Source organism: Amblyraja radiata, chromosome 18 (assembly GCF_010909765.2).
Source record: "Amblyraja radiata isolate CabotCenter1 chromosome 18, sAmbRad1.1.pri, whole genome shotgun sequence".
NCBI classification, from domain to species: domain Eukaryota; kingdom Metazoa; phylum Chordata; class Chondrichthyes; order Rajiformes; family Rajidae; genus Amblyraja; species Amblyraja radiata.
Window position 1 is genome coordinate 31932491 of NC_045973.1, and position 19936 is coordinate 31952426.

At 43.9% G+C, this 19936-nt stretch overlaps 1 protein-coding gene across 2 annotated transcripts in view; it reads right to left on the reverse strand.

The window, feature by feature from the left end:
• Nucleotides 1–2224: 2224 nt before the first annotated feature.
• The window catches only part of camkv (CaM kinase like vesicle associated), a 101320-nt gene continuing 83608 nt past the window's right edge, over nucleotides 2225–19936 (reverse strand). The window contains exons 5-11 of one of the 2 annotated variants that reach the window (XM_033037065.1): nucleotides 18697–18835; nucleotides 13382–13502; nucleotides 7822–7897; nucleotides 6796–6932; nucleotides 5877–5955; nucleotides 5706–5793; nucleotides 2225–3148 (exon numbers count right to left, since the gene is read on the reverse strand). In XM_033037065.1, the coding sequence (XP_032892956.1) occupies nucleotides 2900–3148; nucleotides 5706–5793; nucleotides 5877–5955; nucleotides 6796–6932; nucleotides 7822–7897; nucleotides 13382–13502; nucleotides 18697–18835 (889 nt within the window). In that variant the 3' untranslated portion in view covers nucleotides 2225–2899. Of the gene's footprint in view, nucleotides 3149–5696; nucleotides 5794–5876; nucleotides 5956–6795; nucleotides 6933–7821; nucleotides 7898–13381; nucleotides 13503–18696; nucleotides 18836–19936 lie in introns of both variants that reach the window. The other variant, XM_033037064.1, reaches the window with a different exon arrangement.

A 19936-nucleotide genomic window follows, 5' to 3' on the forward strand; every position in this document is an offset into this window, starting at 1 on the left:
GTTCTGTATCATATGCCTTTAATTCTGCCGCAAGCAAGATTTTCAGTGCACCATTGATTTTCATGCAATGATTTTCTTTACATCTTGAAGGATTTTCAAGATTTTCGTTTGCTCTACATTTTTAACTTGAGTTTGGTTTGATAGTACTATGTACGTATAGAGTAATCTGACTAATCTGGATATCATGCAAAACAAAGCTTTTCGCTGTACCTCAATACACTTTACAATAATAAGCCTAAAAGAAGCATCCGGGCGGGGGGCAACAAGGAGACAAAACATGGGAGGGAATTCAACTTGCATCTAGCGTGAGAAAATAACACACCTTGAAAGATTTTTTTTGTTTATTTTTTTTTAAGAGCCAAAATACCTTTTCTTCAAACAGTAGTTGTTCAAATTACAGGCCTAAATTCTTCAGCGATTTTTCAAACTGTTTTTTAAAATGGACCTGAATTATTTTACATGTTACAACACAATAAATTACATCATGTTAACCCACTGTTTTAATGTGACAAAATATAAGCATGCAATTACATGTACGTTACAAATTGGCGCGCATGCAACAGACCGCTTCTGTGTGCCTTGTCTTCTCCACAGCACAGAAGAATCTGCACATTTCCGCCACTGATATTTTAATCTCTTAACAAATATATTTCCAAATACATACACGTTGTTACAAAGTTAGCGTCCTTAAAATTATTTAGATGTTTATTTTTTTGTTTGCACGTTTCCGCAGTTTATCGGTTTGGAGATAATTCTGAGCAGCTTCTAGTCTGTGTGTGGTTAGTCTGTGCCGAGGCACAGGTACACCAGCGATTTTTAAAGTACTCCCAAGCAAGCCACCGAGAATTTTTACACAAAAGAACTGCATTGCTTAAAATAATGCTCTATTATTACCAGCGTATAAAGTTAACACTATAAAGCACTGAATGCCCTTTCTCCCTCTGTCTATCAACACCACCCCCTAAACTTTCAAAGTATGTACGTTTTAATTCATAGAACATCTGCCAAAGGTATTGCCTTTAAAATCTGTATTGCAGGGCATGAATTAAAGGACATTTGGGATGCAGTATTCCAGGGATTGATATAGTATCAGGTACTGTTATCTTATACTACAGCCTCTTTTGTCAGCTTATCCATGGAGAGCAACAAATGCCGGTAGAAAACCAAGGGTCCGGCCTGATTTTGCCCATGACCTGACACAATGATGCACGAGGCACGGCAATGCATAGTATTGTATCCAACAAACACAAATATGCTTTCATATTCAATGGGAAAGTGGATGAGTTGAAACTAGCAATAAACAGTGTAGTACGTCAATGCCCATGTGGAGAAGTCTGTGAACTGAGAGAATTCTACTGGGGGTGATGGTGTATATTGTAACAAGGGGCTGCTTTTTAGCAGAGCTGTGGGATTTAAGGTCAGCTGAAATTCTGCACTGTGGTATTTTACTTGAGATCTTTATTTTACTTGCATTACTTCATTTTTAAAAATTGTATTATCATTTAAATTTATCAATGCTATGAATAGGGTTCACTCTGTGAGCTTCATTCGAACAAGGATTTTCATTGCACCTTGGGGAATATGACAATGAACTAAACTGAAATCCAAGGTGGCAATCTGTTTGCTTTAGGATTGGGGAACCAATGTGCAAATTTATTTTCTCAAGGGCATTTTCCATTCTGCAAAGTTCAGGAGGTTGGGATTCGTTCCTTTGTGATGTGGGTTGGGAGCATTGCCAGCTGTATATGGAGATCAGGGAATTGTAAGCATGATTGCTTCTCCTTAGTTTAGTTTCATGTATTGTCACTTGCATCGAAGTACAGCGAAAAGCTTTTTGTTGCGTGCTTTCCAGTCAGCGGAAAGACATTACATGATTATAATCGAGTCGGCTGCTGACAGACACAAAATGCTAGAGTAACTCAACAGGTTAGGCAGCATCTCTGGAGAAAAGGAAAGGTTAACGTTTCAGGTCGAGACCCTTCTTCAGACTGAGTCAGAGGAGAGGGAAACTGGAGGTATGGCTAGAAGCCATACTTTCCTTCTCCCTTGGATACCTCTGTTTCCCTCTCCCATGACTGAAGATGGGTCTCGACCCGAAACGTCACCTATTCCTTTTCTCCAGAGATGCTGCTTGACCTGCTGAGTCGCTCTAGCATTTTGTGTCTATCTTCGGTGTAAACCAACACCAGCAGTTCCTTCCTACATATGAAATGCTGCTGTTGGAGTAGAGGTTTAAAATAGTGGAGCGATTGTAATGAGTGATTGCAGATCCGCTTCTGGGACCAGCATGCATAGAATCACCTTGCTTGGGTGCCATGATTCCCTCACCGAGAAATCAGGCAAAAATCAGAAAAGAAGAAAAAAAAAAGAAATCAGGCAGAGCAAATACCTTTTCTAGCACACGAGGCAGAGGGCAAAGCTCCCAGACACAAGCATGACGTAGTAAAAGTATGCACAGAAGGTCTAGTTGAATCAGGCTGATATTAAGCAAGGTGTATCTGCAGATTGCTTGAGGAAGTGAAATTCCAGGTGTTGCAAGAAGCTAATATGTGGCATGTGTTTTCAAAATAATAGATGCAATGTCAATAAAATTTTCTAACAGTATGGCAAATAAGACAGGAAGTTTTGGCCATAGTTCTTCCACCTGAATTTCAATCTAGATTCATTTTGCAGAAACAGTACCCACAATTTCCAATTATTGCTTCAAACTTCACAGACCTATTAACACATGCCTTGCTGGATTTAACTGCGGCAATCGTTGCATCTGAATACCACTTTGAATTGTTTTATTAATGCTTATGATCGGTTTGACCGTGCCTGCCATTTTAATAATTGATAAAAATTTTGAACTACTTTTTTAAATTTTACACAATAAGTTCGCTGCGCGAGGTGGTGTGAATCAGCCGTTCTGCTCCTCCCACGCTTCAGCGGCGGGTTTGTGAGGGCTGGCCGCTTCTCCATTACACTTGGGGGAGGCTTTAGTCGTAACGCCGACCTTGGCTGAGTTGTCCGTCTGACTTTCTGGGGGAGGAGTGCTGCCGGCGGCCTTGTTCTCAGTTCCTTCCTGTGGCGCGGGCACTGAAGCCGGGGAGGCGGTCTGTTCGGGTGCCCGGAGCCGCTTCATGATTGTTGTTACTCTCACCGCTTTCTGCATGTCAGAAGTATAAAAGGGAAGCGGAGATTAATCTTGGGTGTTGGTATGGCGAGCAATAGTGGTGGATTGTGGGTGAAGGTCGTGAACGAGATGATACGATGCAAAATCATTGAGTCAAAACATTGGTTTCATAACCATCGTTCACCCACATGGCATCCACCCAGGGTTTATAGTGCAGGGCTTACAGAGGTAGAGTTGCTGCCTCTCAACAACAGAGACCCGGGTTCAATCCTGACTGCAGGTGCAATCTGTACCGAGTTTGTACGTTCTCCCTGTGACCGTGTGGGTTTTCTCCGGGTGCTCCGGTTTCCTCCCACACTCCAAAGACGTACAGGTCTGTAGGTTAATTGGCTTTGGTAAAATTGTAATTTGTCCCTAGTGTGTAGGATAATGCTAGTGTACGGGGTGATCGCTGGTGGGCGTGGACTCGGTGGGCTGAAGGACCCGATTCCATGCTATATTTCTAAAGTCTAAAGTAAAAGGGTTCATCTTAACCTCCGGACATCATTAGGTCAGACATTGGACATTGGGGGGATGGGGAGGGAAGGAGGGTGGGAAGGATAGTGGGTGAAATGGGTGTGCACCAGTGTCAGAAAAGAGTTGGAGGGACAGGGGGGTGGAATTTGGACATGTCCTTGTAGTTACATGTATGGTATTAGGTAGATGCCCCCCTAGAGAACTGTCACATTTACATGGGTTTTAATGGTGACCACCAGGTTCAAGAATAGCTTCTTCCCAACAACCATCAGGCTCTTAGTGTTGACTACACAACACTAACCTCAACCATGACCTGTGGAGTGTCTTCAGTTGCACCAAGGACTTTGGGTTATTTAGCACTAGGATTGCAATTATTGCTCCCTGTTGGATTGAAACCTTGTCGTGGTCGGGGAGCTTGTGTGTCTCAGTGACCCCAAGAGCCATGCCAGCGGGAGATTCGTCTCCTGTTAGGGTCTCCCATGCTGGACAGGTCGAAGGGTAGAGGCGAGAAGAGGAGCGATCCACTGGTCCTCCAGGTTGGAGGTTGAGCACAGGGCTAACAACTCTGTCTCGTAAAACAAATATGTTACGAACACAGCAACTACTGAGTGTGATGGACTTCCAGACAGATGCTAGGATGAATGTCAATGGTGAAAGAAGAGAACCAGACAGCATCCCAAGAATAGCCCTGCATTGAACACCGGAAGGAAAAAGGAAAGTAGGGAGACCCTAAACCACCTGGCGTCGAACTGTGAAGGAGGAAATTATAACAATGGACCTGACCTGGGGTAGTGTCCAGAAGCTAGCCCAGAACAGACAGGAGTGGAGAACCTTCGTTGCTGCCCTACATGCTAGCAGGCATAATAGGCAGTAAGTAAGTAAGTTGCAATTGTTGACTTTCTGAATTTCCCTTTATTATATATTATCTATTCCAATCAGTATAAATAAGATGCTGCCTGACCTGTTCAGTTATTCCAGCACTTTGTTTCTTTTTTTGTAAACCAGCATGTGCAGTTCCTTGTGTTTATGTGTATTGTATGTACAGGTCTGTTACGCTGCTGCAAGTAAGAATGTAATTACACTGTTGTCAGTACATATGACTTGATTGAAAAGAGAATGGGCAATCCTTGAACAGACTCAGTAATGGATTTTTGGTACAAAATAATACATTCCTCTACATGTCATTTTAATGTTCATTGATCCACACACTTTTATGACTTCCAGACATGTAACAGGTACAAATGTAAATCTTAATAAATGTTCTCACTTAATGATGAGTACAACATTTCAGTTTAGCTTAATTAGTAACATTATGCTGGAAGGGGCGGCAGAATGGCGCCAGCGCCAGAGACCCGGGTTTGATCCTGACAACAGGAGTTGTGTGTACGTAGTTAGTACGTTCTCCCCGTGATCGCGTGGGTTTTCTCCGGGTGCTCTGGTTTCCTCCCACACTCCCAAGATGTAGGTTAATTGACTTTGGTAAATTGTCCCTAGTGTGTAGGATAGCGCTCGTATACGGGTGATCTCTGGTCACGGGGAGAACGTACATACCCCGTACAGACAGCACCCATGTTCAGGATCTATCCTGGGTTTCTGGCACTGTAAGGCAGCAACTCTACTGCTGCGCCATCATGCCGCTTGCAGTAAGAAAACAACATTTTTTAGCCGTTAAATTGAACTTTATATTTGAAAACAATTTGTTGTTTTATGGAGGAACTGCTGGGTGGTTGCAGCGAATCCCTTACTCTGTTATAGAGGACAATCGGCAATGACTGACAGCATCTCCCTCTCCCCCCCCATGGTCTGTTATAACAAGGGATACCTGTATATCACATTCTATTATACAGATGTATAAAACAATGGGCCACTTGTCCTGTAGGCGTTTATCATTATTGCCGAGTACAAGTTTCTAATATTGGTTTTATTTACGTTAGGATCCATGAATGATGGAGGTAAAGTTTATTGAATGAATCAAATGGCAACATGTATAAAGACAGACATACGCACAATGCTACAATGGTGGTTCATGCAACACATAATTAAAGCCAGTAAAAGTGGTATTTACTTCAAGTACCTTCCATTTCGCTTTGGCAAAGTTTTTCTCAATCTGGGCGCAGACTCCGTCTTTGATGTTCTTGTCTGAAGCGGCATTTCCTGAAATCCTGAGAAGGAGAGTATAATCAGGGTTCTTAAAAGCAATTCCGAATGCTTTGACGGGCCTTGGTCATTCCAATTTCACACTCACCATTCATGATTAATGGCTTCTTGAGCTGTTATCCTGGAATCCTGGTCAACTTCCATCAAACGGCTCACCAGATCCTTAGCTGGGAGGGAACAAATGTATTATCAAAAGTTATTCATGTGAAAAACCCAGCTGCCTGTTGTCTCACATTAGCCAAAAATGAGGTAGTGCAGTGTAGGCTCGCCAGGTTAATTCCTGGGATGGAGGGACTGACATATGATGAAAGAATAGATCGACTGGGCTTACATTCACTGGAATTTAGAAGGATGAGAGGATATCTGAAAGAAGCATATAAAATTCTTAAGGGATTGGACAGACTAGATGCAGGAAAATTGTTCCCAATGTTGGGGGAGTCCAGAAGTCACAGTTTAAGAATAGGGGGTAGGCGATTTAGGACTGAGATGAGGAAAAGCTTTTTCACCCAGAGAGTTGTGAATCTGCGGAATTCTCTGCCACAGAAGGCAGTTGAGGCCAATTCACTGGATGTTTTCAAGAGAGAGTTGGATCTCGCTCTTAGGGAATCAAGGGATATGGGGAAAAAGCCAGAATGGGGTACTGATTATGGATGATCAGCCATGATCATATTGAACGGCGGTGCTGGCTTGAAGAGCAGAATGGCCTACTCCTGCACCTATTTTTTATGTTTCAGTGTTCTGCAGAGATGCTGCCTGACCCGCTGAGTTACCCCTGCACTTTGTGTCTTTTTTTGTAAATCAGCATCTGCAGTTTCTTGTTTCTAAATTAAATTAAATACTTGGGATGTTGTGGGAACATTATAGCAGATCAACACATCTTCAGTTAAATATGTAAGTCAAGAAATATGGTAATTGAATGGAGTTGAGTTATCGACCAGACATAATTCAAGTGATAATAGAGACCAGACTCAGGGCCAGAGTCACCTGAGCACAGATTTAATGCTCACCTGCATCTGAAATGTCATCCCAGTATGGGGAATCAAACTCATAGTCCCCAGCCAGGATTTTTCGGAATAGGTTCTTGTCATGATTTTCGTAATCCTCATCATCATTTTCGTCGTAGAAAGGTGGATTCCCTGATAACCTGAGAGTAAAAAGGAATAAAGGACTGAATCAGCTTCCATTTGATTTAAAATTAGATTACTCACTAGCTGGAGTTGAAATCAGTAACTCATCAGGGATCCACTGCAGGAGTTGAAGACCTAATGCTCACATCAATGATTGTGAGGAATAGCGTTACCAGGGGGGTCATTTTTCAGCCTTGATTCTAAATGAGGTCCCACTGATCCTTGTGGCACCCTTCTTGTTACAGCTTCCCCACTATAAAATAACACATTTATTCCTCACCCCTGTTCATTCAACCAATTCTCAACCAACACCAGTGGATTGGGGTGGCACGGTAGCACAGCGGTAGAATTGCTGCCATACAGCACCAGTGATCTGGGTTCAATCCTGACTACGGCTGCTGTCTGTATGGAGGTTGTACATTCTTCCCTGTGACCATGAAGGTTTTCTCCGGGTGCTCCGGTTTCCTCCCAAACGGCAAAGACAAAGGTACTAGTGTGTAGGACAGTGTTAGTCTACGGGGATTGCTGGTTGGTGCAGACTCGATGGGCTGAAGGGCCCGTTTCAATGCTGTATCTCCAAACTGAACTAAATATGAGACAATCTTTATGACTGTTTCAGAAAAATATCCCATAATTAATGAAGCAGCCCTAGAGGGAATGGGAATTCGAAATGAATTATCATTCATGAAAAAAATAACTATTAAAGAAATGAATATAACTGAAAGGTGATTCCCCATCCTTGCATCTCAAGGTTTTGAAGGTGGTGGATTGAGAGATAATGGGTGCAGTGGTTATCATCTTCCAGTAGGTAGCAAGGACAAGTTTTTGCAGTAAAAGTAAGCAGACTAATTGAAAAACATTCCCAATTCCTCCCGTAATCATGAGCCTAAGGGATGGCGTACGTACAGTATGTACATGATCACTCCGATGGCCCAGCAGTCAACTGGCCGTCCATATTTCTGTCGCCCGACAACCTCTGGAGCTGGAAAGAGACACAAAACAGACAATCACACAATCCTGAGCAATATGGGGGAAAAGTATCCACCCTCACTAACAGTGAACATATTTGGGAAACTTCACTTAACAAAGCACTCTTCAGGTTTTGCGAACCGTTCAGGTTCTTGGTTTCTTGGTCCTCCAAAATATTCCAAATGGAATTTAAACTGGAGGTGGTGGAGGGGGGACTTAAGCCAGAAAGGGTTATTGGGAAGAAATAGCTACTTTAAATTTAGTTGTATCTGGTTGGGTAACTATAGTAGGGTGGAGATTATTCCATGCTTTAATTGTGCGGGGGAAGATCGAATTGCTGTACACATCTGTCTTTGTAGCTGGGATCACAAATTGGATCGAATGCCCTCGTCTGCTCCTAATTGGTTTGGGTTTGGTGTAGGTCTTGTAATCTATGTCGAGCTGTCCATTTAACATTTTGGATAGTATCAAGTGAAGTGAAGCCATTTCCTTTAACAGATGATTCAAGGGCTTGAGCTTGCAATGTTTAGGTTTTGAGCAGAATCTATAAGGTGGTTGTGAAGATCCCAGAGAGAGTTAGATTTAGCTCTTAGGGCTAAGGGAATCAAGGGATATGGGGAAAATGCTGGAACGAGGTTCTGATTTTGGATGATCAGCCATGATTATATTGAATGGCGGTGCTGGCTCGAAGGGCCGAATGGCCTACTCCTGCACCTATTTTCTATGTTTCTAAGATAGGCAGAATGTGGTCATGATCTGGAACTCACTACCTGTGGAGAAGTGAGAGCCAGCCAGCACTTTCAAAAGGGAAATAGAAGGCAATCGAGAAATAATAATTGACAGGACCATAAGGAATGGGGGCGGCAATGGAACTGATAGGATTACTCCTGTAGGAGTCAGCCTTGTTTCGATGAGCAGAATGGCCTCTTAAGCCATAGAAGTCTGACGAGAGTCAAACAGCACACAAACAGGCCTTTTGACCCAGCTCAACCATGCTGACCAAGGTGTTTGTTGAGCTAGTCCCATTGGCTGCATTTTGCCCATATCCTTTGAAACCTTTACTATTGATGAGTCTGTCTAAATATCTTTTAAATATTGTAATTGTATCCGCCTCTACCACTTCCTCTGGCAGTTCGTTCCATAAACCAAACAGCCTGTATGCGAGAAACAATCCCTCAGGTCTCCTTTAAATCTTTCCCCTCTCACCTTAAACCTATGCCCTCTAGTTTAAGGCTATTCTACCCTTTCCCTTATCTATGTCCCTCATGAGTTTATAAATCTCTGTAAGATCACCACACAACCTCCTTTGCTAAAATAAAACCCAATCCCAGCCGATCGAGACTCTCCAACTCCAACTCAAGCCCTCCTGCCCTGGCAGTATCCTTGTGAATGTTTTCTGTAGCCTCTCAGGATTAATCACATCTTTGCTACAGTATTGTGACCAAGACTGCCTACAATATTCCAGGTGCAATCTGACCAACATCCCCTACTGGTATAACATGCTGTCCCAACTTTGGCACTTAACGTCCAATGAAAGCTAGTCGGCCAAATGCCTTTCTCACCACCCTGTCCACTCGCGTTTCCACTTTCTGAGTCACCCTAAGGTCTCTCTGTTCTACAACACTATCCAGTGCCCTGTCATTCACTGTGTATGTCCTGCACTGGCTTAACTTCCAAAAATACATCACCTTGCATATTTCTGAACTACATTCCATCTGCCATTCCTTGGCCCACTTTCTCAGTTGGTCTAGAATCTAGACTCTTGATTTTGTTCTAACCATTTTCACTATCCACCACATCACCAATGTTGGTGTCATCTGCATACTGCTTGATCATGCAAACCGATAATGTATACTGCAGTAGGCCATCAACAGAAACAATGGTTCATGCTTTAAGAGGAGTTCAATCCAGCATTTAAAAAACATTAGAGCAAGGATAAAAATGTTTAATCCTTCACACCACTTGTGACAGTTGACATGACTCACGGGCCCAGCCAGCGGGTTGTTCCTGTGCTTACAAGCACTTGATGGAATATAATTTGCAAGACTAGGAGGGAAAGAGCTAGAGAATGGGACTGATTAAATTGCTCTGCTCGGAGCCAGCACAGACTTGATGGAGCAAATGGCCTCCTTTTGTGCTGTAACAATCTACCATTTTATGGTTCTCTCATCGGTAGAAGGTATCTCCAGTGGCAGTAGAGTTCATGAAATGATGAAAGCTTGTTAACCTGATATGATTGCTCTGCATTTCTCTCCACAACGTTTGCCTCACATGGACTTCAGTGAGGCGTTTGACAAGGTTCCGCATGTTCTGGAAGGTTAGATCGCATGGGATCCAATGACTGAATGGATAGCAAATTGGTTCCATGGAAGGAAGCAGGGGGTAATGGTGGAAGATTGCTTCTCCGACTAGATGTCTGTGACTAGTGGTGTGCCTCAGGATTCGGTGCTGGGCCCGTTACTGTTTGTCATCTACATCAATGATTTGGAAGATAACATACAGGGTAAGATTAACAAGTTTGCTGATGATACAAAAGTTACTTGTTTTGCAGATAGTGAAGATGGTTGTGAACGATTGCAGTAGGATCTGGAACGATTGGCCAGGTGGGTGGAGGAATGGTTGATGGAATTTGATACAGAGAAGTGTGAGGTGTTGCATTTTGGGATGGCGAACAAGGGCAGGACCGACATAGTAAATGGTAGGCCTCTGGGTCGTGTTGTAGAGCAGATGGATCTAGGAGTACAGGTGCATGGTTCCTTGAAGGTCGAGTCGCAGGTAGATAAGGTGGTCAAAAAGGCTTTTGGCACTGGCCTTCATCAGTCAGAGTACACAATACACAATACAATTTATTTGTCACTTGAACCTCATAGAGGCTCAAATGAAATGTTGTTTCTGCAGTCATACACACATGAAAAAAAAGACCCAAGGCACAACACAATTTACACAGACATCCATCACAGCGCATCTCCTCGCTGTGATGGAAGGCAAAAAAACTTATCTCTCCCCTGCACTCCCCATTCCCCTCCCGATGTCAGAGTCAAAGCCCCCGGCGGGCAATGGCAATTGTCCCGCGGCCATTAAAGCCACTCCGGGTCTAGTTGTTGGAGCCCCCGGCGGGCTCTAGCAAAGTCCCGCAGCCGTTGAAGCCGTGCCGGGCGGTGATGTAAGGCCCCGCTCCAGACACTCCTCGACCCCGCGACTCGGGCGGGAGAAGTCGCCGTTGCGGAAGCCCCGAAAAGCGGTCTTCCACCAGGGACCCGCGGGCTCCCGATATTACTGTCTGCCAGACCTGCGGTAAGCCTCCGAATCTCCGGGGGTCGGGTCACAGCAGCGCGCCACCACCGCTCCACCCGCTCCGGACTCGGCCAGCTCCATGATGGTGAGTAGCTCCGCAGCTCCGTGACTGGAGCTCCAGGACGTTCCTGCTGGAGGCCGCTCCATGTTGCAGCCCCAACGACAACGGAGACCCGACAGGGAAAAGGTCGGGTTCTCCGTGCAGGGGAAAGATTTTAAAAGTTTCCCCCCCCCCCCACCCCCCGCCCCCCCCCACACACACACACACACATACCCCATCAAAAAAATAATAAAAACTACATTAAAACGGGACAAAAAATAACAAAAAGACAAACGGGCTGCAGAGGCCGCTGCGACGTGAGTCGCGCCGCCCACCGGGAATTGAGTATAGAAGAGGAGGTCATGCTACAGTTGTACAAGACGTTGGTGAGACCGCATCCAGAATATTGTGTTCAGTTCTGGGCACCATGATATAGGAAAGATGTCAAGCTTGAAATGGTTCAGAAAAGAATTACAACAATGTTGCCAGGATTAGAGGGTGTGAGTCTCTATTGCCAGGACTAGAGACTGGGTCTCTATTCCATGGAGTGCAGGAGGATGAGGGGGGATCTTATAGAGGTGTATAAGATCATGAGAGGAACAGATCGGGCATAGTCTTTTGCCCAGAGTAGGGGAATCGAGGACCAGAGGATATAGGTTCAAGGTGAAGGGGAAAAGATTTAATAGGAATCCGAGGGATAACTTTTTCACACAAAGGGTGTTGGGTGTATGGAACAAGTTGCCAGAGGAGGTAGTTGAGGCTGGGACTATCCCGTCGTTTAAGAAACATTTAGACAGGTACATGGATAGGACAGGTTTGGAGGGATATGGATCAAGCGCAGGCAAGTGGGACTAATATTAGCTGGGACATTGTTGGCAGATGTGGGCTGTTTCCACACTGTATCACTCTATGACTCTATGTCTCTCTACGGACTATTTCCAGCATTTTCGGCAAATGCAGTTTCATACTTTTGTATTCCTGATTTTACACAGTAGGGGGAGATAATGCCTTCACAAAAACCATTATATGCATGTTCTTAATAATTCCCACTGCCGAACCCTGTATATACATACGTTCATAGGTTGTAGGAGCAGAATTAGGCTTGTCAAGTCTACTTGGTCATTCAATAATGGATGATCTATCTTTTCCTCTCCACCCCATTCTCCTGCTTTTTCCCCCCATAACCCCTGACAACCTTACCAATATGTCCATCAGCGCCTAAAAAAAAACCCAATGACTTGGCCCCCACAGCCTTCTGTGTCAACGAATACCACAGATTCACCACCCTCTGACTAACAACATGTCTATCTTCATTCCTGAGGGTTGCAGTGATAATTAAACTCTCAATGTGGCCGGGAGATTGATCAATGCACAGAATGTGGATCCCTTCTTGAAATTCACTTTGAATTTATGATCGTCTTTTGCCCTACATCTTACAATCCTACTTCAAAAAAAATAATTCGTAGAAACTTCACAGCAAGCAGATAGCAACAATGTTAAAAACACATGCTCTCAGTCCAATTCACCATCTGCTACCTCATAAAATAAACTACAGGTGGAACAATTTTGTTCCAATAGTTTAGTTGGTGAATGTTTGTCTTTTAAGGCATTAACCAAAATCTAGGACTGAGGAGCAGGGGAGTGTTCCCCAGTCCTGTCCTGTGCATTTCCAGAACTAACCTTGATATCTTGATGTTTATCTGTACAAATCTCTTGCAGTACAATATATTAAATGTAGAATTTAAGGGCGGCATGATGGCGCAGCGGTAGAGTTGCTGCTTTATAGGGCCAAGACCCGGGTTCGATCCTGACTACAGGTGTACGGAGTTTACACGTTCTCCCCGTGACCACGTGGGTTTTCTCCGGGTGTTCCGGTTTCCTCCCACAGTCCAAAGATGTTCAGATTTGTCGGTTAATTGGCCTCTGTAAATTGTCCCTAGTGTGTAGGATAGAACCAGCGTGAACGGGTGATCGCTGGGCGGCGTGGTCTCAGCCATGACCCTGTTTCCACGCTGTATCTCTAAACTAAACTAAACATTCAGTGAGCACACTTTGGAAATCACTTCATTGATTGTAAAATGCTTAAGAAAGTTCTAAAACGTATATTAAAGGTACGCTGGTCTCTCCACTTATCTCTCGCACGTGTGTCTGCGGGGGTCTCACCTAGATACTCCGGCGTGCCACAGGGCTCTTTGATCAGACCGTTCTCCAACTTTGCCAGATGAAAATCGCTTATTACGATCTTGGAGTTTTTTAGGCGATTGAAATAAACTAAGTTCTCCAGCTGAAAGAAGCAGCAGAAGATTGCACAGGTTCAGAAGCATTGGAGGGAAAGGACAATTATTGTTAGTAGTCGCTGAATGTCAAGGCTCATCAGCTGTCTGGTTTAAGCAAGGACTGACAATAATCAGTCAGTACATCACATCACATCGACAATTTAAAAACATCGCAGAAACAACAGAAGTAGTTTAAAAAAAATTAAAAGCTTGGTTGTTGTAATCATTGTGAACAACACGGTGCTGGAGAATAATATTCTGGAGAGAGAATTGATTATCGGACAGAAAGAAAAGAATGTTAAAAAATAGACCCTTCACAGTTTGACAAAATTGTGTTATGTGAGCTCCTGGTTGCTAAACACTTTAACTTCCCCTCCCATTCCCATACTGACCTCTCTGTCCTGGGCCTCCTCCACTGTCAGAGTCAGGCCAAATGCAAATTGGAGGAAGGATCTCATATTTTGCTTGGGTAGCTTACAACCCAGCGGGATGAATATTGACTTCTCTAACTTCAAGTAACCCTTGCTTTCCCTCTCTCTCCATCCCTCCCCCATCTTTGTTCTGCGACTAGTTTCACCGTCCTCCTGATTAAAGTTTACTGAATGTACGCCTTGTTGTCACCTTCCCTTCAGCTAACAATGATCTATTCTACATTTTCCTTGAACTTTGTCCCCTTTGATTGCTCGTTTTCACACAATTACCCTTCCATATTTCTTAGTCTCCCTCTCTCCCGACTGTCTGAAGAAGGGTCTTGACCGAAATTATCACCCATTCCTTCTCTCCAGAGATGCTGCCTGTCCCGCCGAGTTACTCCAGCATTCTGTGTCTATCCTGGGTGTGACCAGTGGAGTATTCTGGGGTTAGTGTTTGGGTTCCAGCTGTTCACCATGTCAACGATATGGCTGAGGGAATACATAGTTAAATTTCCAAGTTTGTTGGTGATACTAAATGAGATGATTGTTGATTAAGAACAGAGTGAAGAGGTTTCGGGGTGATGTGGATAATTTGAGCTAGTGGGCCTGACCCACAGCACATGGAATATAATGTGGCAATGTGTGATTTTACCTGCTTTGGTGAACATAATAGAAAAGCAGAATATTTGTTAAAAGGTGAGAGATTGGGTGGTATTGATGTTAACGTGCTCCTGGGGGTGCGTTTATTCAAGCCACTGAAGAGGGATGTCCAGGTCTTGCATAGATAGACACAAAGATAGACACAAAGTGCTGGAGTGACTCAGCGGGTCAGGCAGCATCTCTGAGAAAAACGATGGGCGAGGTTTTCAGTTGGGACTCTTCTTCAGACTTCAAGTAGGTTTGTAGGTTAATTGGCCTCCCTATATTTCCCCTAATGTGCAGCTAGTGGGTTAACACGGAACTAGTGTGAACAGGTGATTGATGGTCATTATGGACTCGGTCGTCTGAAGGATCTGTTTCCATGCTGGATAACTGCTGTATACTTGCAGATTAGCATGATGGCACAGCGGTAGAGTTGCTTGCTTACAGCGCCAGAGACCCTGGTTCAATCCTGACTAAAAGGTGCTGTCCGTACGGTGTTTGTACGTTCTCCCTGTGACCGTGTGCGTTTTCTCCGGGTGCACCGGCTTCCTCCAACACTCCAAAGACGTGCTGGTTTGTAGGCTAATTGGCTTGGTATAATTGTAAATTGTCCCTAGTGTGTAGGATAGTGTTAGAGTGCGGAGATCGCTTGTTGGCACGAACCCGGTTGGCTGAAAGGCCTGTTTCGGTGCTGTATCTCTAAACTAAACTAAACTAAAATTCAATAAATAGTAGCATCTCAAGATATCCTGCAACTGGGAAATGGAATAAAATATTCTGGTGCATTGTGTATATTGTGCAGCACTTGCCCGGTGAGGTAAGGGTTAAGGCACGGGTATAATCATAGTGCAAAGCATATGGAGCCCCTGTGCGTGTAGACGACTGAGATGTAAAGAGCTAGTCATAGACTTGTTGTGGAGACATATGGAGCGCTCGCTGTTGAGCTGGGTATATTTTGAATACTTTTGTTTAAATCATGAGTGTTCTGACGCCAGTGCAGATTGACTTGGAAGGGCTTTGAGCAGCAGCAGAGCTGACGGTATGAATTAAAATTTAACAAAAAATAGGTTGGCCCAAACATTTGCTAAAAGTCGCTTGATAAACATCTTCAATGATGTCACCAAATCTCTCTTGCCGTGGGTTTGGCAACCTGCCAATCTCTCTGTCGTCAACACCTACCACATATAAAAATAATTGGGAAAAAAATCTACAAATAGAAAGTTGATGTTAATATTCATCTTAAAGGATTACTCATTGTGAGACTCCATCAAAAGATAATCGTTTTTTAAAAAAATCTCTGTTTAATACCCGTCCCTGCAACTGATTGTGGTAGGCAGGCTATCTCAGATGCACTTAGATTCATTCAGAACTGGGTCTAGAGTCGTGTCTAGGACAAGCCAGGTCAGGACAGTATGTGTAGGAAGGAAATGCAGGTGCAGGTTTATACTGAAGAGAGGCATGAAATGCTGGAGTAACTCGGCGGGTCAGGCAGCATCTCTGGAGAATAGAAATAGGTGACGTTTCGGGTTGTAACCCTTCAGAACCATGCCTTGGGTCTAATGAAGGACTGTGACCAGAAACGTCACTGATTCCTTTTTCTCCAGAGATGCTGCCTGACCTGCTGAGTTACTCCAGCATTTAGAGTCCATCTTAAGGACAGTATCCATCCTGAAGAACATTAATGAAGAATATATGGACTGTTTAAGATGATACTCACCATTACTGATTATTGGGTTTCATTCCAGATTTCTTTAACTAACTGAATAAAACAATGTCATTAGCCGTAGTGAAATTTAAACTCATATGGCTGCATTATTTATTTATTTCGAAAAGCTGGACACCGTTAGGAAGGTCAGCACTTATTACTTACCGCTAACTGCCCTTGAGAAAAGTGGAGGTGAACTGCCTCAGGTGAAAATAGTCCCATGTTGCAGTTAAGTAAGAAACAAACTGCTGGAGGAACTCGGCAGATCAAGCAGCGTACGGCAAAAGAGGAGTCGTGCTTTGGGTCGAGGCCCTGTATAGATCTTGTTGCAGGGACCCGACCCAAAATGTCAACTATCCCTTTGCCTCCACAGAAGCTGCTTAGCCAGCTGTATTCATGTTCATGTTATAGGAGCAGAATTAGGCCATTCGACCCATCAAGTCTACTCCACTATTCAATCATGGCTGATCTATCATTCCCTCTCAATCCCATTCTCCTGCCTTCTTCCCATTACCGCTGACACCTCCAGGAGTTTGACTTTTCCACCAGATTACTGCAGTTTCTTGTGTCTCCGTGTTGCTGTTGGGTAAGGGGTTCCAGGAATTGAACCCAGCAATGATGAAGGGATGGTCATACAGCTCCAAGCGAGAATAGTGCGTGAATTGGAGAGCAAGCTGAAGCTGGTGGTGTTCCCATGCACAGCTTGCCCTTCTTTTTAACTTTCACACTATTTCTATGTTATCGCACTTTCACACATCTACACACTAGGGGCAATTTAAAAAAAAAAGCAAGGAACTGCAAATGCTGGTTCGCACAAAAGGACACAAAGTGCTGGAGTAACTCAGTGTGACCTGGATAGGTCATGTTTCACGTCGGGACCCGTCTTCAGACAATTTTCATTTGAAGGCAAATATTCTAACAATGAATTGTTGCAATCTTATACATCAAAAATGTTTTTATTTTTATTTATCAGTGAAAGTTTTTCATTTTCATGACAATTTTTGTCATGAAAACAAAAATGGCAAAATATATAGAGGGCAATTAACCTACAAATCTGCACGCCTTTGGGATGTCGGAGGAAACTGGAGCACTCGAAGGAAACCCATGCGGTCACAGGGAGAACGTGCAAACTCCACACACATAGCACCTGAGGTCAGGATCGAACGAGGGTCTCTGGCGCTGTGAGACAACAGCTTTACCAGCCATGTCATGTTGTCTCCACAAACTTACCACCCTCTACTTTTGCTGGATGATGCTGCGGGTTTGGGTGGATTGCAAGTGGGGAAGCCTAAGTGAGTAAATGCAGGACACACTGTAGATGGCGCACACTGCAGCCATTGTGTGTCAAAGGTAGGGAGAATTAATTTTTCGAGTGGTGAATGGAGAAGCAATCAAATGGACTGCTTTATCCTGGATGGTGCTGACTTTCTTGAGACTCATTGGAGCCACATTTATTCTGGTAAGTGAAGAATACTCCTTCACACTTCTCACTTGTGTCTTGAAACAGATCGAGAGGCTTTGGGGTCTCAGTAAATGAGACACTCAATGGAGGTTACCCACATCTGACCTGCTCTTGTAGACACGGGGTTTGTGTAGCTGTACCAGTAGGGTCTCTGGTCATTGGTAACTCTTAGTTTGTGGTCATGCACATGATTAACTGGTGTTTTGATATCAAGAGCAGTAACTCCAATGTAGTCTCACCAATTAACTGGCATTTAGACCAACAACATAAGAACGTTAATTAAAGCAGGTATAGGCCATTCAGCCCTCTGTGCCTGCATCACCATTCCACAATGTCGTGGCTGACCATCTACCTCTGTAGTGTTTGTTTTGCATGATTACCTTATCCCTCGATTATTCTCATACCCAAAAACTGATCAATCCTTGGTTTTGCGGCCCCAAGGTATTTCAATCTGGGACAAGACACCAGCCGCAGCCCTCCAGGATAGGGAATTCCAAAGATTCTCCGCTCATCTGATGGAAGAAACATCTACTCCTTTCAATGGGCAGTCGGCACAGTGGTGCAGTGGTAGAACTGCTGGCACACAGCGCCAGAGACCATGGCTCGATACTGACTACGGGTGCTGTCTGTACGGAGTTTGTACGTTCTCCCTGAGACAGCGTGCGTTTTCTCAGGATGCTCCAGTTTTCCCCCACATTCCAAAGACATGCAGGTTTGTAGATTAATTGGCTTCTGTAAGTTGCCCCTAGTGTGTAGGGAGCTGATGCCGAAGTGGGATAACATGGAACTAATGTGAAAGTGCGATTGATGGTCAGAGTAAAACTCGGTGGGCCGAAGGGCGTGTTTCCACGCTGTATTTTAAACAACGTAGCAAGAGTTTTCTTAAAGGGGCAGTAAGGCTGAGGCACGATTGACCTGATGGAAACAATTTGGTGCAAATCCAATTGAGTAAAGGACTAATTGATTTACTTATCGGTTACCTTCAGATTTCTGTGGACAATCTTGAGGGAGTGCAAGTAAGCCACAGCCTCCAATACTTGTCGGATTACATTGCTGGTATCTCGTTCTGAATAGTATCCTTGGTCCAGGATCCAGTCAAAAACCTCCCGACCTGTGGCGCTGAAAGAAATAGTAAGAGTTAGTCATGTAATCTACCCAACATTTTTAGTGTTCCAATTTTCCAATGTGCTGTCGTTAGGCATGGTAAGATGCAATGGTTAACATTGTAGGAGAGTCTGAAGAAGGGTCTCAACCCAAAACGTCACCCATTCCTTCTATCCAGAGATGCTGCCTGTCTCGCTGAATTACTCCGGCATTTTGTGTCTATTTTCGGATTAGCCCAGCATCTGCAGTTCCTTCCTACAAAATTTTAAGATGTGTTTTAATTCCAGCAATTATAATAACCGCAAAGGAAAAAAAATTAAAGTGAAGATAAAAATATTGAATCCATCACATTAGTTGTGACAGGTGACATGACTCACCAACTCAGTCAATGTGTCATTCCTTTGCACACCTCACAGAGTGTGTCGTGTAGCTTTTGCTTCCATGGCAACACCTGCCCTTTTAAAATTACCAGCGCCATTAACAGTAGCTCCACATCAAACAGCAAAGATTTGTTCGAATGGAACAATTCAGTCGCTCAAATGGTGCCAACTCTGCTCCAACCAGATACTCAGTGGCTATATATTAATTTACAAGGAGTGGGCATTGCTGGCAAAGCTGGCATTTGTTGCCCATCCCTAATTACCCCCCCACCCACCCCCGATAAGATGGTGCAGTCTTTAGACTTTAGAGATACAGCTCAAAAACAGGCCCTTTGGCCCACCAAGTCCATGCCGACCAGCGATCACCCCATATACACTAGCACTATCCTACACATTAGGGACAATTTATATTCTTACCAAACCCAATTAACCTACAAACCTGTATATCTTTGGACAATCTGCTTGGCAACCTTTGGCAATCTGTAACATTTTGTTCCTTTGTTCTTGATGGATTTGAGTATCTTCAGTGCTGTTAGGAGCTTCATTCACTGAGCCAAGGAGAGAGCATTCCATCAAACTCTTAATGTGGCTGGTTGTCAAAAAGTCACGTTGTTACTTGGGTTTCTCAGGCACAGGTAACCTGTAAAGGGGGGCTTTCGGAAGATATTTGATCTCTGGTCCAAACCCTACTAAGTGTTAGTTGTTACACAGTTGAAAGTTTGCTTCTGACCCAAAA